Below are 24,191 nucleotides of genomic sequence, written 5' to 3' on the forward strand. Positions count from 1 at the left end.
TAGTTTTTGGGCTAGCACTCAAACACTTGATTCAACAGATGAAATTATCAACAAGCTTTTAATTTGACTGTTGTGAATCAACAAGGGGAATAGCAAAATGTTTCATCCCTCGGAGGTACCATTTCCAGGATTAAAAAACACATGGTTAGGTGCTCTCACTTCAAGTTAGGGTTAGTGTTTATAAAATTCAAACAAATGTAAAAACTATTTCCAAAATTCCTGTTACTATTATACATCTATTTGATTGCATTTATGTATAACAGTGTTGTCTGAGTGTTGTATGCTTTTGGATAGTCTTCAACGTAAACAACAAATGGTTCTCAAATGGCTTGCCTGAGTAAATATAGATAAAATTAAAATGACAATAGTAATCAAATGGTTATAAACTTTTATAATTTTTCAATGAATCACTTCAAGACTACCACCAATATAAATTCTTAAAATTTCAGAACCATAAAGATTGAAATCAACCTCAGCAAGGCAAAACTACTTAATCTGAAGACTGTTTAATTGGTTAAACTCTGCTAATTGGAGTTCCAAAACTCATTTGAGAATTTACTTTACTTGCAGAGTTTTCCAGCAGATGTAATGGCTGTACTTAAGAATTACTTCTCCATGGCCTTTAATTTCATTTCATTTTAACAATCACAAACAAAAGTCTTGCATATTACAATTCCACAATACATAACAAAGAAAATACATAAAATATTACAAATACACAGATAAAATACAGTAGTAAGAGATTATATATAAGTTCATATCAAACAAAATCCCTCCAGTTGTAGTGTTTAAAAACATGTTTTCAGAAATAAACACAATTCTTCGACCTACATGAGGCCAAATAAGGTCGTTGTACTTTTTTGTTGGTCTTTTCTGAATTGGGAAAATGGAAAGTAAGTTTTCCCTTTATTGTGACTACTTCTAAATTGAAAAGGATTTGTTGATTTCAAAATGATAAGCCTTTGAAAGCTCCACCTGGACAGAATGGAAAGATTGTGAAAGCACTTACATGAGATGGGCTGTACATGTATGTTGTCTCATGGGATGTCTGGCTTGGGGTATAAAGCAGTCTCTGCTGGATAGAGAGCTCACTTGGACTCCATACAGACCAATGACCAATTAAACTGCCCAGAACGACTACAGGACGAGAAAACAGCAAGTAGGTTTTTATGCCGTTTGTAGGCCATTCATACATATCTGACTATATTAATATTGCGTGAACTGGTATTTTAAATAGTATTTTTCTTCCTTCCAGGTCAACTAATAGACAAATATCCAAGGGTCATGATTGAACAATTTCAGGGAATTAATATTTCCCACAGTGTGTTCATCTTTGTGGGATTTCCAAACATCTACGAGTACAGAGTGCTGCTTTTCTTGATGTTTTTCGTGACTTACATTGTGATCTGGCTGGGAAACTCTTTGCTGGTATACGTGATTAGAAATGTCAAGAGTCTCCACAGCCCCATGTACGTGCTGATATGTTGCTTAGCTGTAGTGGACATAGTGGTAGCCACAGTTATCCTCCCCAACATGCTGCTCGGCTTCCTGTTGGACTGGAGTGACATCTCCCTCGCCGGCTGTTTGACTCAGATGTTCTTCACTCACTTCCTGTCGTCAGTGGAGTCCACCATCCTCCTGGCCATGGCTCTGGACCGCTACGTGGCCATCTGCTTCCCACTACGCTACGCTCGCGTCATGAACTCCGCCGTGTTGGTCAAACTGCTGCTGTTCACCGTGGTGAGGAGTGGCACCATCATGTCCGTCCTGGTGGCTTTGGCTGGTTCTTTGTCCTACTGTGGATCCAACGTGATCCCCCATTGCTACTGCGATCACATGGCCCTGGTCAGTCTAGCGTGTGACAGCACGGAGAGGAGCGCGGCTATGGGATTGGCGGTGATTGTCTGTTTTGTGGGAATTGACATTTGCGTCATTGTTTTGTCCTACGTAAAGATCTTGACTGAGGTACTGAGGGTCGCGGCAGGTGAAGAGAGGCGGAAGGCTTTCCATACTTGTGGCACTCACCTTATCGTGATGATGTGTTTCTATCTGGTGGGCACTGTCACATTTCTGTCATATAATCTTAAAATTCAAATTCTAACCGACGTCCACACTTTTCTAGGGGTGTTGTATATAATTTTCCCTGCTAGCGTCAATCCAATCATCTACGGTGTTCGGACAAAGGAGATAAGACACCGCATTTTGAACATGTTCAAAACAAGGGTTAACATGGTACAGGTCGTGACTGTCACCATGTGATTCTTTCCCAAGCTCAACTTTAGTTGGGATTAGATATGTAAACACGTGGACATACATGTTCTCTTTCATCAGCAAATGGGCCTGATTTAAAATACAATTTAAAGTATTTCAAAACAAGTATTTAACAACCTCTATTGGGAAGAGTAAAATGTGTGCATGCATAACTAACTTTAAATACATTTTGCCATTGGTGGTAGCTGAAAGGCAAGCGCTTTCAAAGTGCATTTTTCTATGATTTGGTGTTTCTTAAAACTTAATTTATTCTAAAGAATCAGCTCATAAAACCAGCAGACATCTTCACATTGATCTTGCCATTTTAATTGTAATTCTTTTTTTTTTCTGACTTTCCCATCAGATATTCTTGGTTACTGTGTGTAAATAAAGCCAGAAAAAAAATCTGATTTTGTGTTTTCATTTCAGGCTGTAAGGCAACAAAAGGTGAACATTTTGACAGGGGTGATGATTTTTCTATACCTGATTAAAATGAGATAATAATTGTTTCCAAAACACAGATGTGACATAGGCAAGTAAATTCAGTTAGGACACAAGGTGGCGATTTAGCAGAAACAGGACCATATCGCATGATCATTGTGACTCAGTGTGATTACATTTGGCACACATGCTCAGGGTTGTGAATTTGGCTGATTTATAAACTATGGTTCAATAGTTCCAATTTGGGCCCCAATGGATCTGAACAACCATCCATGCGGCAGTTGCAGCTTTAATTTGTTACTGAAGTTGTTTCTGTGATGGTGCTGTGCCCTAACCTAAACATCGGTTGGTTTACATAAAAAACTAATTTGCAGATAGAAAAGAGTGAAGGTGTAGATTTACCAAGGTTTCGATGACCTTGGATAGGCAGTGCCAAGCCTAGAAACAGGACGATCATTATTGAGGTCATACATATCGTCTTTCTGCTAAAGCCATTATCTATATAACAAAGTTTGATTTTGGATGTTATTAAACGAGGAGTGCAGCTTACTTAAGCAGACCACAACCCAATTCTTCAGCCCTTGTGGATTCAAATGAATAAGTGTGTACCCCCAGCCTCCCCTTCTCTCTACACTCCTCATCCTTCACTCCTAATCCTCCCTCCTCCTCTACACCCCTAATCTTCCCTCCCCCACTACCCTACTCTTCCTCCCTTTGTTAACCCTCTACCACTCAGGTGACTGAGAAATTGCAGGCCTTTTAAAAATAAAAAAAACAAGAGCATGAACTATACCAGGTATCCACAAATATTATTTTTATTAAAGATACAGTAGAACATACAGGTTTCTGCTTTCCGCCCTTCAAAATAAATTGAGTACAGCAATCTGTAATATAATCACCATCATCCTAATAATATTAATAATAATAGTAAGAATTATATTAATAATAATTAATATCAGAACAATAATACACGCTGGGGTTGGGTTTGACATCTCAATAAATAAACAAGACATTTCTCTGAAGGGATAATAGCTCCTCACCATTACAAATCGCTTTTGGAATAATTGAAAGACTGAACCCGTCATGTGTTGAGCACGCGCGTGTCGGCGCCTATCACTGACTGACTAACGCACCGACCGGTTCGTTACCCATGAAACATCACCACATCTTACGTGTCCAACAACACTGCACTACAATTCCATCCGAATCGTAGATTCAACGAGCCGTAGCATTTCGAGAGGGACCCAGTCAAAGTTCACTTTTATTTCCATACGTTACTTATGGAAAAGTCACAGGCCAATAATGCGCTAAAAATGCAAGTAGCTGAGGGTGATGCACAATATCCTAAGTTCTACAGCTCTATGCCCGGAATGAGCTCAATGGGACTAATAGAAATATAACTTCTAATTGAAGCACATGGTGTTTTAATAACATACTGTGCATACTCTAATATATAAAGTATACTATATGTACACAATTGTTGTTTTTTAAAAATCAGTGTTAACCCCTAAAAAGATTGATTATGTATCGTATTCACATAAAACATAGACTGTACTGGCATGTTTCATGCAAGGCCACTCACTCATATAAAGAGATAAAATATCTGCATTGCACTGTCCAGTAAGGATCCATCTGAACCTTCTGATAGAATTGACTGGGGAGAGGGAGGGATGACTGGGGAGTGGGAGGGATGACTGGGGAGTGGGAGGGATGACTGGGGAGTGGGAGGGATGACTGGGGAGTGGGAGGGATGACTGGGGAGGGATGACTGGGGAGAGGAAGGATGACTGGGGAGAGGAAGGATGACTGGGCAGAGAGATGATGACTGGGCAGAGAGATGATGACTGGGGAGGGATGATGACTGGGGAGGGATGATGACTGGGGAAAGGGAGGATGACTGGGGAGAGGGAGGATGACTGGGGAGAGGGAGGATGACTGGGGAGTGGGAGGGATGACTGGGGAGCGGGAGGGATGACTGGGGAGCGGGAGGGATGACTGGGGAGCGGGAGGGATGACTGGGGAAGGATGACTGGGCAGAGTGATGATGACTGGGCAGAGTGATGATGACTGGGCAGAGAGATGATGACTGGGCAGAGGGATGATGACTGGGCAGAGGGATGATGACTGGGCAGAGGGATGATGACTGGGCAGAGGGAGGATGACTGGGGAGAGGGAGGATGACTGGGGAGAGGGAGGATGACTGGGGAGAGGGAGGATGACTGGGGAGCGGGAGGATGACTGGGGAGCGGGAGGGATGACTGGGGAGCGGGAGGGATGACTGGGGAGAGGGAGGATTGCTGGGGAGAGGGAGGATGACTGGGCAGAGGGACGATGTCTGGGGAGGGATGATGACTGGGGAGGGATGACTGGGCAGAGGGAGGATGACTTGGGAGAGGGAGGATGACTGGGGAGAGGGAGGATGACTGGGGAGAGGGAGGATGACTGGGCAGAGGGACGATGTCTGGGGAGGGATGATGACTGGGGAGAGGGAGGATGACTGGGGAGAGGGAGGATGACTGGGCAGAGGGACGATGTCTGGGGAGGGATGATGACTGGGGAGGGATGACTGGGCAGAGGGACGAAGTCTGGGGAGGGATGACTGGGGAAAGGGAGGATGCCTGGGGAGGGATGACTGGGGAGGGGGGGGATGACTGGGGAGGGGGAGGATGACTGGGGAGGGATGAATGGGAGAGTGAGGATGACTTGGGAGAGTTAGGATGACTGGGAGGTAGGATGACTGGGGAGAGGGAGGATGACTGGGAGGTAGGATGACTGGGGAGAGGAAGAATGACTTGGAGGGAGGATGACTGGGAGGGAGGGGAGAAGATGGGGGTGACTAAGAGAGGTTAATCCCCAGGCAGGGTTTGATTAGCCTGTAATTTACAGTAAATGACAATTTAAAATGCTCCCTTCATAACATGAATGATGTAATCGTGTGAATGTCCAGCTCTGACTGATAGTGTGCTGTGTATTACTAACGCAAAGTCTGTGATATAGGCAGTCGCTTGTTGTAAATGAATTGTGTTTCTTTAAATGTAAGTCCACAGTTACGATTTGAATATAATTGGAAATACAAAGTTTACCGTTGTTCAGTCCTAATTAAAAAAACATGTATAACAAAGTGACATTAAAGGCATGCTACCACTGGAGTTTGCTTTAGCCATGATGAAATGCTATTTGAGTTTTTTTTTTATTAACTTCCTTTTGCTTTAAACTGGCCGCAGAAGTATTGAAACCACACATCTAGGTCCACCATCCTTAAACTACAATGACCAGGCTGTTTTTTCCCATTAATTTTTTCATTAACATCCTGGCAGTATGGAGAAGACGAATGTGAACAGGAACAGCAGCACCACTGTGAGTGTGTCTAAAGGGCCCCCCTGGACTCTAAAGGGCCGCGCTGGACTCTAAAGGGCCTCCCACTTCATTGACCCAGTGGCCCCCCCGTATCACAACTTCAGGTACGTTTACAACACATGAACAGCACAACGGCTCTGTCCTTTATCTGTCGTTCATCTGGGGAGAGTCGGTCCCCTCATCGTCCTCATCTTTGTCATCTTTTGCTCCGATCAGCCGCTGCCTTGCAAAGTCCTCAAAGATGATGTCATCGTCGCTGGAGGGAGAAGAACCAGTTAGCTGGCACTGTGATCACAGCTGTGTTGTAGGGAGGGATGATTCATGGCAGACAGAAGAAGACATTTTGGAATGCTCTCTGTTGATTGGGGATCTGTTTAGTATAGTCATTGGGAGTTGGTGGATGAAGTGCACTGGATCACAACTAGTTAGGAAAATTTTATTTTTATTAATTTGTTAATATATTACATTTAATCAGATTTGGTTAGGAAAGTACAATTGTTTTGAATTGGTTAAATTACATTTGATCCGAGTTAGTCAGTGAAGTTCATTTAATCAGAGTTTGTAAAGTGCATTTGATCAGAGCTGTTGGTAAAGTGCATTAGATCAGAATTAGTTTGGAAAGTCCATTGATTTGAGACTTTATTTAAGACCATAGCCCTTTGTCACTATATATAATTCATTGGGCATTAACATATAGGTGGTCCAAGAGAGAGCTAACCACAACACAAGGATTTATTTCAGCTACTCTAGCTCCACGCTCAGCGCATAAAACCCCTGAGCTTATTCTGTTGCTTTGCTGTCGTTGCTGCTGTTAAGGCCGGGATTCCATCCGATCGTGGATTTGAAAAACACACCATTACAGGGTGATTTTTGATTGAAATGTGCCGCATTCAGGGTGAACGCAAACACTGGGAACATTGACCAACACGCGTTACGCAGCGCAAACCAGATCCGCGCCACGGTCGTTAACAGACGGTGTGGGACACAACAAAACATGTCAGCACATCACGTCTGAAACTGTGCTGTCAGCAGACTGTCATGTGCAGACCTGTCAACAACACTAATGCTTCTAAGAGATGCCGTGGGACCATCTCTTCGGCTGTCTGTGGTTTACAGACCATTACGAAAGAGGGGCTCAAAGATAAAGAGGTGTGCAGGGAAAGATGACATTACATAAAAGACAATCAATTATTCATAGCCTGCCCTATCTGGTGGTTAATGTGCTTAGCCAGAGATGGACGGTTAGAGTTCATGGCCAGAGATGGACGGTTATAGAAAGGAAATGAAACAGGGGGAAGTGAAGCCATGTTTAATTGACGAGTACCAGTGAAGCAGGCAGCAAGCTTGACATAACGAGAGACAATCCAGGGGTAGAGATTCTTACTTTGTGTCGAATTCTATCAAGTTTGTGTCCAGTGGTGTCTCATCAGGAGCTAAAATGCAAGTAAAAGAATATTATTATTAAAATTGCAGACCAAAGTAGCATTTAAAAAACCGAGTCAAACCGAGTAAAAGTGCCTTACAATTTTACCGACTTTAGACCAAGCTAATTGAAAATATATATGAATTCATACCATCTCTGTAGATTGCGTCTTCAATTGGTTTAGGGTGCATTAACGTGAAGGGGAGCTCGACGTGAACGTCGCTGGAAAAGAAAATGAAACTACATGTAGATGATTAATGTATGATGAACAAAACAGGTTCAATTAATTAGCATTTTAACGTAGCAACACCATGCTAATATTTTAACTTGGCCTGTATAACACGTGAATGTACTTGTCATCGGCAAAGAAAACGTTAAGGTATCAAAACTCCCGGCTCCCATATAGGCATGCATGTGGAATTACCTTGTTGCCAGATCTCCTAAGAGTCTGAAATCAATGAAACAATGTTAGTTTCTACCTCAGACACCAATACAGTAACACAACCCCAACCCACAGAACAATAACTGAAACCAACAAAACTGCAGTAAAAATAACCCACAGAACTCTTACTGAAACCAACACAATTGCAGTAAAAATAACCCACAGAACACTAATTAAAACCAACACTATTGCAGTAAAATAACCCACAGAACATTACCCCCCTACACACACACACACACACACACGCCAACAAACGCACACCGTAACAGTAACATCCACTTAACTAAAAAAAACAAAACAGATATATAGATTAGCCTTAGTAAGCTGAATCAGCACACTGGCCATGTAGATATCCCAATATTTGTGTTTCGTGTTAGACATTTTTGTAGCTGACTGTGTCTGGATGTAGGATTCACAGCACACTGAGTCAGAGATCTCATGTGTACCCTAGGGTGGTCTGACAGTCTAAGCCTCTGCCTCTGGTGGACATGTACTGTTGAATATTTATTTTTTTATCTGTCCCCCCTGTTCAGAAGAAAAACACTCCCCTCTGTCCCTACTGCCTCAATCCAATAAAGCATAAATGTCTGAAACTAATAACTGAATAAAAGCAGTTTATTTAAAAATAATCGATGGAACCAGTCTATGTAGCTTATGTTCTCTAAATGTTCCTCGGTGAACGCTATCCACTTGGTGAAATTTCCAAATGTTGTTGTGACTGTGAAGGTGTGTTTGTCTCTGGAATAGATTATAAGAAATACGCTTGGGAACGTCTGGGGATCCCAGAGGAAGGTATTTGAAAAAGTTTGCAGTAGGTGTTTCTCGATATCAGTGCCTGATATGTTTAAACAGAGCATTGTGGAGTTCAGTAAGCCTGCAGAACGTTGAAAACACTCCTTCAAATAACACAGCTGACCATGACCACTGCACTTAATTCGAATATCTTGTTAGGTACAATTAGGGGACGGTATGTTTGAACCCTAACAACACGCTAATGTCTTTATACTTTAACAAGCTACCATGTTTAAACTCTAACAACAAGCTAACAAGTTTAAACCCCTAACAACAAGACATGCAAGTTCAAATCTAAACTCTAACATCAAAACATATTTTAGAAGTGCCTACCCGCCTCGAGATACAACAAGCTTCACTTTGACTTTATAGGATACAATAATACCCAGGATCTCTTTGTTGGCGCCGTCTCGTAACCTGTCCAACATAACAAAGACAATCATTTCAAAGTGATATCATCCAATAATCATCACACAAGTTTTCAATTCACCAGCCGTAATTTTAGCTCTTGTGTGAAGAGTGGATGACCACAGCAAGACAACAAACATGATCAAGATTCGATTCAGTTCGTTAGAGAAGCATATATACTGACTTCAGTGTTTTTCATCTTATTTCAATACATTGGGGGAAAACACGTTTTATTATACTCACAGTGTACTAGAAGCCAGGTTTGTGTCCTCATGTTTCAATTTCCCGTCCAAAGCTAGGCCCCGTTTCTCTCGATTGTTATTGAGGAAAGGCGTTAAAGTGTAGACTTTACAAAACGTTGAACTTGGAGCTACTACGTCACTGAAACAACAAGAATCGGTTGTAGTGATGTAATACATTTTTTACAATGTTGCGTTATATTGATTGACTCCAAGTATTGTTTTTTTGCAGTATGGATGTTAGCACCCTTCCACTTAAAAAAAAATCCACAACTAGAAAACGGTTGAAATTTGAAACATAGGTTTCAACCCAGAAAACGGCTTAGTCCACAAAACATAATAATATCTGAAATGGCCCAGACAATATCATTGGAACCTTATAGAAGTAGTAAGAAATAATTTCATTTTCAAGCAAGTTATTCTCCTTTACTTTTGAATTGAACTCTGTGTTAAGATTCAACCAGTTTGAATACAGGAAAGGACACCTCCTGTTTTGTGTCACTGTATATGTCCTACTGAGCATTGACAAAATAATGAAAACCAGAGAATTGCCTGAGGAGGTCACACAACATGTTACCCAGGCATGGAGAATCTCAAGCCTGCAAGTCCATCTGCGAAGACCTTGATCTTCTTGTTTCCGTAATGTCATCAAGAGGTTAGTGTAATGTTATCAAGACGTTAAAGGCCCATTCCACTGTAGCCTCCCTGGATGTGAGCACAAGAGAGAACTTGCTGGAAGATCGCAGCGAATGATTGTTCGAATAGTGGTGAAAGCACCTCGATCAGCTGCCACACTGATTCAAGCTCACCTCCAGACGCAAGGTATGACAGGTCTAACTCTCACCAGTCAATTGCTAACTCACTGAAAGGGGATTGTATAATAGGAGACCCACGAGAATTCCACCGCTGAGAGAGACATGAGAAAGACTGACAGTCACTGACTGCAATATGTCCAAACACACCTGAACATGCCCCAATCCTGCTGGGACAATCTCCTGTGGACCGATGAGACCAAATTAGAGCATTTTGATGAAGGACACCATCTCAGGTTCCTGAAAATAAAATGAAACCTTGAAAGAACACCTTCCCCGTGGTCAAGCGTGAGGTTCAGTGGTGTTTTGGGTTTGGTGTGCTGCCTCGGGCACTGGTTTGAATGTTTGCATGGGGTCAGAATTTTACGAGAATATCTAGGCATTTTGGATGGCAACATCGAACCCAGTGTCACAACGCTGGATCTCCGTCAAAGTTTGTGGGTCTTCCAAAAGGACAATAATCCAAAACACTTCAAAAGCACCCAGGAAAGGTTTAAGATAAAACAATAAGTCCAAATACTGAAGAGAAAACAGAAATATCTAGGAGAACTTGAGTAGTTTGCGTAAGAATACTGGGCCAAACTGTCAGTACAGACATGCAGAAATAGCATCCATCTCTATAGAAAATGCTTGATTGCAGTCATTTTGGCCAAAGGCTGTCACAAGATCTAGCGTATCAATAATTTTGTCAATGCCATTTCTGTTTTTTTCTGATCTAAAAAAGATACCTCAGGTTCTGAATTAAAAAGAAATACTCACAGTGAAATGAAAACAAATACAAATACTTATTTAAAAGTGCCAGGAAGCCAAAGCATTTGTCCATGACTGTCTCTCCATTCTCCCCGCATCTCCAAACGTCAGATGTCACAAGACTTTAGTTTCTGAAGACTACACAGTGTGTCACATGTCTGCATTGTAAACAAGGTGAGTAGACGTACTCTGTTTCCTCTATTGCGACTGGGCATTTGTACTGTGCCGTGTTGAATAAGCAGATGTCCGCGTACTGACGCACTGTGGACAGAAATGACAACACTTAGAACCTGTAAAGGACAACAACAACATGCGTACAGTAGATCCACAGGGGTTTGTATGTCGCAGAATAACCTGAAATCTTCATTTTCTTCACAGTCTTATTGGTGTTGTTTGTGACGTGAACGTTGACGCTGATCGGCTCTCCATGGTAGTAGATCTGGAGGAGGAGATGTACAACAACAAGCCAACTTACCACCACAAAAACATTAGCAGAGACCACTGTAGAACAATGTGGTATAATGTACAGTAATATAGAATGATGTATTTGTGTAAAGTAATAGAGTAATATGTAGTTTAACATAATGTTGTGTAATGTAGATTACACTCACCTAAAGGATTATTAGGAACACCATACTAATACTGTGTTTGACCCCCTTCCGCCTTCAGAACTGCCTTAATTCTACGTGGCATTGATTCAAGGTGCTGAAAGCATTCTTTAAGAATTTTGGCCCATATTGATAGGACAGCATCTTACAGTTGATGGAGATTTGTGGGATGCACATCCAGGGCACGAAGCTCCCGTTCCACCACATCCCAAAGATGCTCTATTGGGTTGAGATCTGGTGACTGTGGGGGCCATTTCCGTACAGTGAACTCATTGTCATGTTCAAGAAACCAATTTGAAATGATTCAAGCTTTGTGACATGGTGCATTATCCTGCTGGAAGTAGCCATCAGAGGATGGGTACATGGTGGTCATAAAGGGATGGACATGGTCAGAAACAATGCTCAGGTAGGCTGTGGCATTTAAACAATGCCCAATTGGCACTAAGGGGCCTAAAGTGTGCCAAGAAAACATCCCCCACACCAATACACCACCACCACCAGCCTGCACAGTGGTAACAAGGCATGATGGATCCATGTTCTCATTCTGTTTACGTCAAATTCTGACTCTACCATCTGAATGTCTCAACAGAAATCGAGACTCATCAGACCAGGCAACATTCTTCCAGTCTTCAACTGTCCAATTTTGGTGAGCTCGTGCAAATTGTAGCCTCTTTTTCCTATTTGTAGTGGAGATAAGTGATACCCGGTGGGGACTTCTGCTGTTGTAGCCCATCCGCCTCAAGGTTGTGCGTGTTGTGGCTTCACAAATGCTTTGCTGCATACCTCGGTTGTAACGAGTGGTTATTTCAGTCAAAGTTGCTCTTCTATCAGCTTGAATCAGTCGGCCAATTCTCCTCTGACCTCTAGCATCAACAAGGCATTTTCGCCCACAGGACTGCCGCATACTGGATGTTTTTCCCTTTTCACACTATTCTTTGTAAACCCTAGAAATGGTTGTGCGTGAAAATCCCAGTAACTGAGCAGATTGAGAAATATTCAGACCGGCCCGTCTGGCACCAACAACCATGCCACGCTCAAAATTGCTTAAATCACCTTTCTTTCCCATTCTGACATTCAGTTTGGTGTTCAGGAGATTGTCTTGACCAGGACCACACCCTTAAATGCATTGAAGCAACTGCCATGTGATTGATTGATTAGATAATTGCATTAATGAGAAATTGAACAGGTGTTCCTAATAATCCATTAGGTGAGTGTATTGTAGAGTGAGCAATGTAGAATCAATTCCAGAAATATAGATTAAACTTTACCACATTACTCTGAATTAGACTACATTGCTATCTATTATACTGTCCCACTTTACATTATTCAAAAATACACTTTGTTACTCTACACTAGACAGCATTCAATCAATCAATCAAATGTATTTATAAAGCCCTTTTTACATGAGCAGTTGTCACAAAGTTCTTTGACAAAACACCCGACCTGAACCCCCAATGAGCAAGCAACAACAATGTTGAAGCACAGTGGCTAGGAAAAACTCCCTAAGAGGGGCCGAAATTTAGGAAGAAACCTAGAGAGGAACCAGGTTCGGTGGGGTGACCAGTCCTCTTCTGGCTGTGCCGGGTGAACAACATTACTGTACATTATCATGTTATTCACACACTACGCTGTAGATTAATGTGATTAATGTAGTATAATTTAAATTAATGTAGTATTATGTATAGTAATGTAGAATAATGTACTTTAACATAGTATAATATATAGTAATCTGGTATAATGTAGAATTGTGTAATTTAGTATAATGTGGAGTAATGTAGTGCAGTGAAATAGTGCCCTCTGCCAAAAAACTTGTCCATTACCTCTTTGTCTAGTGAAGCCTCAAGATGCAGTGGTTTGTCAGACATCAGGAACTGTCTGGTGGTCTCTGCCATTGGCTGAGGGCCAGGCTTCTCTGGGGCATACTGGACTTTTCGGATCACCAGACGCACGGAGTTCCTGGCCCATACACAAGGTTTAGGGTAAAACACAACAACATCCTAACTCATACACAAGGATTAGGGTAAAACACAACAACATCCTAACTCATACACAAGGTTTAGGGTAAAACACAACAACATCCTAACTCATACACAAGGTTTAGGGTAAAACACAACAACATCCTAACTCATACACAAGGTTTAGGGTAAAACACAACAACATCCTAACTCATACACAAGGATTAGGGTAAAACACAACAACATCCTAACTCATACACGAGGATTAGGGTAAAACACAACAACATCCTAACTCATACACAAGATTTAGGGTAAAACACAACAACATCCTAACTCATACACAAGGTTTAGGGTAAAACACAACAACATCCTAACTCATACACAAGGTTTAGGGTAAAACACAACAACATCCTAACTCATACACAAGGTTTAGGGTAAAACACAACAACATCCTAACTCATACACAAGGTTTGGGGTAAAACACAACAACATCCTAACTCATACACAAGGTTTAGGGTAAAACACAACAACATCCTAACTCATACACAAGGTTTAGGGTAAAACACAACAACATCCTAACTCATACACAAGGATTAGGGTAAAACACAACAACATCCTAACTCATACACAAGGTTTAGGGTAAAACACAACAACATCCTAACTCATACACAAGGATTATGGTTAAAAACTCTGGCCACCTGTCTCATACACAAGCAGGGAAGTCTACTTTGGCTAATAATGTATTAAAAATAGTCACAATGATGCTTTTAAAAATCATTTTCATTAACTATTTGTTACTTAGTAATATGCAAAACAATCTAGGGTGCAGTAATTGGGCAGCAATATATAATCCTATAAAGCAATATCTAGCAATAATGAGCTAGTGTTTGTCATTATGCAGAAGCAGTCATTGTGCTGTGGAATGACCCCTATTTACCGTGCAGGGCAAACAGGAGCTCCTAATCCAATCAAATCTGAACTTTACGATGTGGAATGAAGATAGTGTTGAAATGCAAAACATGTGCTTTGCCTCCTGAACACTATGATAGTGTACAGCTTTGAAATCACCTGGACCAATTCAGTAGCAGTGCTTCAGCTTTGACAATACTTTCAAATCCGTAAATCATTTAGGTTTTATGGGTGGTATCTTTTTCCTGTTATTATTACCTTTTGTGTATTTTCTCTTCTACATTCTCGGCGCAGAAAGCTTTAACTTCAAAGTCAACTCCACAGGCCTTCAGAGACAGACAAGAAACAGAAACAGGAAATGGAAACAGGTTTTTATTTTAAGTTTGATTTATTTTCTGTTTATGAAGTATAATTTATACATGATAGAACACAGTGAAGGCACCTTCCCTGTGTCTTCAGGCCCAGGCTGGAGGGTGACTGAGCATGGCAAGTTCAATGGAATCTTTCAACAGAATAATAAAATAAACAGGGTTAGTTCAGAGTAATCAATCCATAGAAATACTGTTGAAAGCAAAGTCCAAACCTTACTAACTAAAGCAGTGGTTTGATGAAAAGGGAGGCAAAATATGGTCACAAAGAAGTTTCTTGTGGTCCCTAAAGTGCACGGTGCAAAAACATGTACAGCACAACACAATTCATGTATGACGACAAATAAAACGACAACAACTTTTAAAACTAGTACTCCAAACACACACAGCCGCAGACCGTTACCTCAAAGGTGAAAGGATGAGCGTGCTCCCCTAGCTTTTTGATCAGGCGTTCTTGAAGGCGAGTCAAGCTCTTTTTGTCTTCCGGCACTGGGGGGAAGGCCTGGATGTTGGCCACGAAGAGGTCCTTCCGAAAGGTCAAGCCCAGAACATCCAGGTCCTCACGACCATAACGAAACGCGCATGTTAATGTTACAAATACTGAGGAGAGAAAAAAAACATTAATTATAGCTTTTTTAATTGCAATATATTACTGAAACCACAACCAGTCTATTCAACCACATCATGACACCTAGAATAATGGCATCATGACACCTGGAATAATGACATTAGAACGACTACAATAGTGACATCATGACACCTAGAATAGTGACATCAGGATGATAGAATAGTGACATCAGGATGATAGAATAGTGACATCAGTACGACCAGATTAGTGAGTTCATAACAACGACCAGACTAATGATATAATGAAAATCTGACTAATTATGTCACAACAAGCAGACTAACGATATCATGAAAATCAGACTAAATATGTCACAACAACCAGACCTATGATATCATGAAAATCTGACTAATTATGTCACAACAAGCAGACTAATGATATCATGAAAATCTGACTAATTATGTCACAACAAGCAGACTAATGATATCATGAAAATCAGACTAATTATGTCACAACAAGCAGACTAATGATATCATGAAAATCAGACTAATTACGTCACAACGAGCAGACTAATGATATCAAGAAAATCTGACTAATTAGGTCACAACGAGCAGACTAATGATATCATGAAAATCTGACTAATTAGGTCACAACGAGCAGACTAATTCAGTCTACTCAACCAGTTCAGTGGTTTTATGACAACTATTTTTGCCCACTGGGTTTATTCATTTTTTTTTAAAACTTGCACATGGTATCCTGTAAGTCTCTCTGAATAAGAGAGTCTTTAAATTGACTCAAAAGGAAATGTAGATGTAGACAATCACAAACACTGTCTTGATCCAATCTGTTATTGACACAATGAGTTGGAAGTGTCCTGACAATACCTTTTCTTTCCTTCAGGTACTCTGGGTCTATCAACACCACACCATCTGAGAGCAGGAGGAGAAATAAGTGTTATCCTGTCGCGACACCAAACACTTCTCACCCACTGAACACTACAACATCTCAAGAATAAAAAGCATCACATATTGTGCAATCAATCACCTTGTGTTTTGCTCAAACTTCACATCACATTTTGAACTTACCAGGAGGAAGACATGGCTATGTAATAAAGCCTGTGGGGCTGAAGCCTGTGGGGCTAAAGCCTGTGGGGCTAAGGCCTGCGGGGCTAAGGCCTGCGGGGCTAAGGCCTGCGGGGCTAAAGCCTGTGGGGCTAGAGCCTGCGGGGCTAAAGCCTGTGGGGCTATACTCTATTAAAATAATAGGGAACAAGAGGGTTTGGGATGACCAATATACTTTGGATGAGAGCTTTTCCAAGGCGTGTCACAGAATTCCTGGATACATCTGTTGTCCATCATCTGCTGGCACTATACTACTACCCTGAGATGGCTTGATATATCTGTTGTCCATCATCTGCTGGCACTATACTACTACCCTGAGATGTCTTGATATATCTGTTGTCCATCATCTGCTGGCACTATACTACTACCCTGAGATGTCTTGATATATCTGTTGTCCATCATCTGCTGGCACTATACAACTACCCTGAGATGTCTTGATATATCTGTTGTCCATCATCTGCTAGCACTATACTACTACCCTGAGATGGCTTGATATATCTGTTGTCCATCATCTGCTGGCACTATACTACTACCCTGAGATGTCTTGATATATCTGTTGTCCATCATCTGCTAGCACTATACAGCTACCCTGAGATGTCTTGATATATCTGTTGTCCATCATCTGTTAGCACTATACTACTACCCTGAGATGTCTTGATATATCTGTTGTCCATCATCTGCTGGCACTATACTACTACCCTGAGATGTCTTGTGTTGCTGTCACCGCATTTACAGTATAAAGGGATGTCATGTCATGGTCCTGGTGCAGTATATTATAATGTGGCTTTCTGGCCATCAAACCTCCCTGTTTATTGTAAAGTAATATTGCTAATTAGGGCTGTTTATATGTACAGTGTAAAGCGGAGTGTCTGGATGCAGCCCTTAGCTGTGGTATAATGCTTATATACCATAAATCCTTTCTTGTCAGCTATCACACAGCTGTCAGCCAATCAGCATTCAGGGCCTAAACCACCAATCTTCTATTGAGCGTCAAAGCAAGGATGGGGTCACAGAAAGTTTGACTCACCTACAGGCTCGACCAGGTCGACGTGGTCCACAAAGTCCCTCTTCCCCAGGTACACGGTCAGCTGAGGTAGACAACAGTGTGTTTCAGAGAACAGTGAGAAGACCAGTGGAGGTGCCAGAGGTCATGGGTCTCATAGGTCATCTCCCAGAGGTCATGGGTCTCAAAGGTCATCTCCCAGAGGTCATGGGTCTCAAGACTCATCTCCCAGAGGTCATGGGTCTCAAAACTCATCTCCAAAGTTACACACATAAAAACGGCTTCAGTGTTGAAAGACTCAGAGCTAATCACTGATTACATTTATATAACTCTACATTTTTTATATAGATTGCACAACTTCAGGTGTCTGTATTTGTGTTGCTCTCCACAAGAAGGCATCAGATCGGTCTTCCCTGGTATCCCATATTCATCCTGTGTTTAACCGGGAGAATCATGTTCAGAACCATGTTAAAACTCTGAGTGGAACCCTGTGTAGAGTGGAACCCTGAGTGGAACCCAGCTCAATCCTAACCCTATTTTATCACAAAGTATGCTCTGCTATCCCAAAACCACAGAACATAGAATTGGCCTGTAAGAACAAGAAACCTGGGGGAAGGTGTTATCGGATGTTGGTTGGTAGAACCGTTTAAAGCCATTGGAAATAGAACCAGACCTTTCTCACAATTAACTGGCTAACGAAGTCCAGATTTGTTGGGCTGCTCCATCATACCTTCTCTACATTTGGGCAGTATTGTTAGAGAACAACGTTGCTTGACCCCCTGACCAAAGACCCAGCCGTCAGGTTGCTAGTTAGGACTTCACACTAAATAGGACTCACCTTTCCATTGGGACTTGCTTTCTTGAAAACCCTAAAAAGGGTAGGAGGGAGAAAAAAGAGAGGAACATTTAGCATTTTACATTATAATTTTTATACCAGTTTCTTCATTTGAATAAAAAACGAAGGAATCAGAGTAGACTGTAACAAAGGAAATTCAAGTCAACAGAATCTCTGGACTCCTTCTGGGATCCACACAAAATGTAAGTCATTACAAAAAATACAAAACATTAATATGCAAATCCCTGGGGCTGTGAGGCTGAGACCAGGCAAGCCATGTCTCTGTGACTGTGAGTCACTCTGGATAACAGCATCTGCTAAATTTCTAAAATAAAGTGTAAATGTATCACACAGCAAGAACTTTCCAGGGCTCTCTGGAGTGCATAGCAGCCTTCATGGTGAAAAGAGCAAATGTAGGGGGGGGTGTGCAAAATCTAAAATAAAGTTCAGACAAACATAGGGTTAAAGTCAGACTGGAGACACCTGATGAAATCATGTTTATGTCAAATAATTGTGAAATGTGATTAAAAAACATGAATGTGAAAAATATATGTGAAACCAGAACACAGATCTATTTGAAGCTCTAGTTTATTGAGAATAATGCAAAGCAGAATGCGGAATAGCCTTGCAAACTACTGATTTATTCTTACTGATAACCCTAACATGAATATTACTTTAATGGGTTTTTTGTATATATGATCTGAGTGTAATTGTCCTGTACGAGGTAATAGAGTTACCAAACAGCACATTAGCAGGTCTAATCCTTTTATGAGTGTAAAGAGGTTTTATCCTAAAGGGTTTTCACATGACATTTCCTGCTTTAATTAAGCCTCTGTGCCTTGTGCTGACCCTCAGTAATCTTTCCAGTATTATTAGTCAGGCCAAAACAGGGAGAAGACTTGGGCCAAAACAGGGAGAAGACCAGGGCCAAACCAGGGAGAAGACCTGGGCTAAAACAGGGAGAAGACCTGGGCTAAAACAGGGAGAGGACCTGGGCCAAAACAAAGAGAATTAACTGTAGTGGACTGGCATTCTGCTGTCTCAATAAAGCCAAATTAAGCTACAGTGGGGAGAACAAGTATTTGATACACTGCCGATTTTGCAGGTTTTCCTACTTACAAAGCATGTAGAGGTCTGTAATTTTTATCATAGGTACAAAAATCCAGAAAATCATATTGTATGATTTAAAAAAAATGTATTAGCATTTTATTGCATGACATAAGTATTTGATCACCTACCAACCAGTAAGAATTCCGTCTCTCACAGACCTGTTAGTTTTTCTTTTAGAAGCCCTCCTGTTCTCCACAGATTACCTGTATTAACTGCACCTGTTTGAACTTGTTACCTGTATAAAAGACACCTGTCCACACACTCATTCAAACAGACTCCAACCTCTCCACAATGGCCAAGACAAGAGAGCTGTGTAAGGACATCAAGGATAAAATTGTAGACCTGCACAAGGCTGGGATGGGCTACAGGACAATAAGCAAGCAGCTTGGTGAGAAGGAAACAACTGTTGGCGCAATTATTAGAAAATGGAAGAAGTTCAAGATGACGGTCAATCTCCCCCGGTCTGGGGCTCCATGCAAGATCTCACCTCGTGGGGAATCAATGATCATGAGGAAGGTGAGGGATCAGCCCAGAACTACACGGCAGGACCTGGTCAAATACCATGAAGAGCGCTGGGACCACAATCTCAAAGAAAACTATTAGTAACACACTACGCCATCATGGATTACAATCCTGCAGTGCATGCAAAGTCCCCCTGCTCAAGCCAGCGCATGTCCAGGCCCGTCTGAAGTTTGCCAATGACCAAATGGATGAACCAGAGGAGGAATGGGAGAAGGTCATGTGGTCTGATGAGACAAAAATAGAGCTTTTTGGTCTAAACTCCACTCGCTGTGTTTGGAGGAAGAAGAAGGATCAGTACAACCCAAGAACACCATCCCAACCGTGAAGCATGGAGGTGGAAACATCATTCTTTGGGGATGCTTTTCTGCAAAGGGGACAGGACGACTGCACCGTATTGAGAGGAGGATGGATGTGCCCATGTATCGCGAGATCTTGGCCAACAACCTCCTTCCCTCAGTAAGAGCATTGAAGATGGGTCTTGGCTCCGTAAGAAGCATCTAAAGGTCCTGGAGTGGCCCAGCCAGTCTCTAGACCTGAACCCAATAGAAAAGCTTTGGAAGGAACTGAAAGTCCGTATTGCCCAGCAACAGCCCCGAAACCTGAAGGATCTGGAGAAGGTCTGTGTGGAGGAGTGGGCCAAAATCCCTGCTGCAGTGTGTGCAAACCTGGTCAAGAACTACAGGAAACTTATGATCTCTGTAATTGCAATCAAAGGTTTTTGTAACAAATATTAAGTTCTGCTTTTTTGATGTATCAAATACTTATGTCATACAATAAAATGCAAATTAATTACTTAAAAATCATACAATATGATTTTCTGGATTTTTTAGATTCCGTCACTCACAGTTGTAGAGTACCTATGATAATAATTACAGACTTCTACATGCTTTGTAAGTGGGAAAACCTGCAAAATCGGCAGTGTATCAAATACTTCTCCCCACTGTAGTTTTTAAACTCTGTCCCAAATGCACTGAAATGTTTGTGTTCCTCTTCGTCTGTCTAAATCAAATAACTCAACAGATTTAGGAACATTATGCTTTTAATCACTACTTTTATTCATTGTAAGATGGGAATAGGTGACACTTTTAATGCTTTTAATTGAGGTGAGTCTTGCTTTTAATTAATGTTTTCATCTACACAAGCTTTTAATTAGTTAAGTACAGGGATTTAAATACGTTTTCAATTAATTGACAGGTCTTCCTTCTCAGAACTTCTAATTGGCTCAATGTAAAAAAAATATATATCTTTAAATATTTTTGCTTTAACTCTGTGCTCCTTTTAGGCTCAACATTCTAGCTTAGCTAAAATATGACAATCTTTGATTCGTTTTTAGCTAAGAAATTTATTAACAATGAAATGTACAGTGGACATAAAAAGTCTACACACCCCTGTTAAAATGCTAGGTTTTTGTGATGTAAAAGAATGAGACAAAGATAAATCATGTCAGAACTTTTTCCACTTTTACTGTGACCTATAATGTGAAGAGTTCAATTGAAAAACAAACTGAAATCTTCAAGGGGGAAAAATGAAAAATAAAAACCTTACAATAACCTGGTTGCATAAGTGTGCACACCCTCTCATAACTGGGGATGTAGCTGTGTTCAGAATTAACCAATCACATTCAAACTTGTTAAATAGAAGTCATTACACACCTGCTATCATTTAAAGTGACTCTGATTAATCACAAATAAAGTTCAGCTGTTCTAGTAGGGTTTTCCTGACATTTTCTTAGTTGCATCTCAGAGCAAAAGCTATGGTCCACAGAGAGCTTCCAATGCATCAGAGAGATCTCATTGTTGAAAGATATCAGTCAGGAGAAGGGTACAGAAGAATTTCCAAAGCATTAGATATACCATGGAACACAGTGAAGACAGTCATCATCAAATCACCCAAAAATATGGCACAACAGAGACATTACCAAGAACTGGACATCCCTCCAAAATTGAAAAGACAAGAAGAAAACTGGTCAGGGAGGCTTCCAAGAGGCCTACAGCAACATTAAAGGAACTGCAGGAATTTCTGGCAAGTACTGGCTGTGTACTACATGTGACAACAATCTCCCGTATTCTTCATATGAATGGGCTATGGGGTAGGGTGGCAAGATGCAAGCCTTTTCTTACAAAGAAAAACATCCCCCAAAAGCACGTGGGAAAATGTATTGGTCTGATGAAACCAAGGTTGAACTTTTTGGCCATAATTCCAAAAGGTAAGTTTGGCGCAAAAACAACTGTGCACATCACCGAAATAACACTATACCCATAGTGAAGCATGGTGAGGGCTGTTTATCTTCAGCTGGAACCAGGGCCTAAGTCAGGGTGGAGGGAATTATGAACAGTTCCAAATACCAGGCAATTTTGGCACCAAACCTTCAGGGGTCTGTTAGAAAGCTGAAGATGATGAGGAAGTTCACCTTTCAGCATGACAACAACCCAAAGCACACATCCAAATCCACAAAAGCATGGCTTGACCAGAAGAAGATTAATGTTTTGGAATGGCCCAGCCAGAGCCCAGACCTGAATCGAATTGAACATCTGTGGGATGATCTGAAGAGGGCTGTACACAAGAGATGTCCTTGCAATCTGACAGATTTGGAGCGCTTTTGCAAAGAAGAGTGGGCAAATATTGCCACGTCAAGATGTGCCATGCTAATAGACTCCTACCCAAAAAGACAGTGCTATAATACAATCAAAAGTTGCTTCAACAAAGTATTAGTTTAAGGGTGTGGACACTTATGCAACTAGGCTATTGTGAGTTTTTTATTTTTCCCACTCAAAGATCTTAATTGAATTGTTCATGTTATAGGTCACATTAAAAGTGGAAAATGTTCTGACATGATTTATCTTTGTCTCATTCTTTTACATCACAAGAACCTGGCATTTTAATAGGGGTGTGTAGATTCTTTATATCCAATGTATTTTAAATTTCATCAGTCAGGTTTTAGACCAGGTCATAGTTAATTAACAGTAAGTCCCTCTGGATACGAATGACTCAGATGTAAATGTATAGTATTATCTCTCATCCATGGCAGTGTTCTCACTGAAGTCGTTTCTAACGTTTAGCTGATCGGAATGGAACCCAGTGTAATGGTGCACCTCAATCGGCTGCAATAGCCCCTATGTGACCAAAACCGACATTCTTATTCCGGAATGCCATTCTGCGCACCATTATTACACTGCGCCGTTAATTGCCTGTTTGTTGCTTGTCTGTTAGCTTGTCAGATTCTGGCCATTCCCCTTTGGCCTCATTCATCTACAACTATTTTCACCCACAGGACTGCTGCTGACCTGATGTATTTTTATTTGCTGCACCACTCTCGGTATAAATCCTAGACACGGTTGCGTATGAAAAGCCCAGGAGGTTGGATGACTCTGAGATACTAGAACCAGCCCATCTGACATAGACGCGCAAAGTTGCTTAGATCACCACTTTTGCCTTTTAACATGACTGAATGCATAGATGCCTGAGTGCTTTACATAGAAAGCCACGTGACTTACTGTCTGTAGGAGCGATGCATTTTCACCCTTCTTGGGTGGTTGGCCAGAATAACAGTCAAGTGAATGTGTGTTGTTTTCACAAAAACAAAGCTGTTGCTTTAAACATATGTACTTTCAATGGTACCCATATTGATCATGTCCCTGCCTATGAATATTGGGGCACCTGGATTGACAAAAAACTTGCTTTCCAAAATGGTAACTTTTTTATATTAGAGAATAGTCCACTGCACTTTAATTCAAACACAGTTTAATTAATAATCACTGCATTCTCTACCAGGGGGGGATGCAGCACTGTCTTAGTAGTTTCAGCAGAGCAATAACTGTAAAGGGGGATCAAATTCCAAGTAGCCAAACTGAAAAATCTGTAGTTCTGCACTTGAGTAACAAAGTTAACAGAAAATTACAAACACCGTAACTATACATTCCACTTGTAACATACATTATACTTAATACTTGTAAATTTTCTGCCCTCTTTTATTCGCACTTCTGGTTAGAAGATAACTGCATTTTGTTGTACAGTACTTGTACTGTTCAATGACAATAAAGTTTAATCGAATCGAATCTAAAACTAACATCATTATAAATCTTTAGACATTTCATATACAAAACCTGTTCTCAGCAATGGATAACTCTGGAAATACCTTTTGGTAAATTTCTCCAGGGACCTCACTGTATTTTTCAATGTTTATCCTTCCCTCAATTCTAACCGGTCTCCCCATCCCTGCCATGAAGAAGCAACCCCATAGCATGATGCTCCCACCACCATGCTTCACTGTAGTGATGGTAT

General features: G+C 41.1%; 2 protein-coding genes across 2 annotated transcripts in view; one reads left to right on the top strand and one right to left on the bottom strand.

Annotated features, from left to right (window-relative positions):
- Positions 1-1,041: 1,041 nt before the first annotated feature.
- Positions 1,042-2,554, top strand: LOC105027041 (olfactory receptor 52K2-like). Its single transcript, XM_010898918.3, has one exon. It carries the CDS (start codon positions 1,285-1,287, stop codon positions 2,257-2,259), a length of 975 nt encoding a protein of 324 aa, XP_010897220.2. The 5' UTR covers positions 1,042-1,284; the 3' UTR covers positions 2,260-2,554.
- A 2,782-nt stretch (positions 2,555-5,336) lies between these two features.
- arrb1 (arrestin, beta 1) overlaps positions 5,337-24,191 on the bottom strand; it is a 28,719-nt gene continuing 9,864 nt past the window's right edge. Inside the window, exons 3-17 of the mRNA XM_013135626.4 lie at positions 18,282-18,312; positions 17,468-17,528; positions 16,204-16,248; positions 15,158-15,354; positions 14,829-14,888; positions 14,645-14,712; positions 13,343-13,478; positions 11,269-11,353; positions 11,103-11,175; positions 9,357-9,494; positions 9,039-9,122; positions 7,896-7,919; positions 7,623-7,693; positions 7,433-7,481; positions 5,337-6,304 (exon numbers count right to left, since the gene is read on the bottom strand). Coding sequence (XP_012991080.2) covers positions 6,193-6,304; positions 7,433-7,481; positions 7,623-7,693; positions 7,896-7,919; positions 9,039-9,122; positions 9,357-9,494; positions 11,103-11,175; positions 11,269-11,353; positions 13,343-13,478; positions 14,645-14,712; positions 14,829-14,888; positions 15,158-15,354; positions 16,204-16,248; positions 17,468-17,528; positions 18,282-18,312 — 1,234 coding nt within the window. The 3' untranslated portion in view covers positions 5,337-6,192. The remainder of the gene's footprint in view (positions 6,305-7,432; positions 7,482-7,622; positions 7,694-7,895; positions 7,920-9,038; positions 9,123-9,356; positions 9,495-11,102; positions 11,176-11,268; positions 11,354-13,342; positions 13,479-14,644; positions 14,713-14,828; positions 14,889-15,157; positions 15,355-16,203; positions 16,249-17,467; positions 17,529-18,281; positions 18,313-24,191) is intronic.

The sequence above is a fragment of the Esox lucius genome, chromosome 1 (genome assembly GCF_011004845.1).
Source record: "Esox lucius isolate fEsoLuc1 chromosome 1, fEsoLuc1.pri, whole genome shotgun sequence".
Classification (NCBI taxonomy): domain Eukaryota; kingdom Metazoa; phylum Chordata; class Actinopteri; order Esociformes; family Esocidae; genus Esox; species Esox lucius.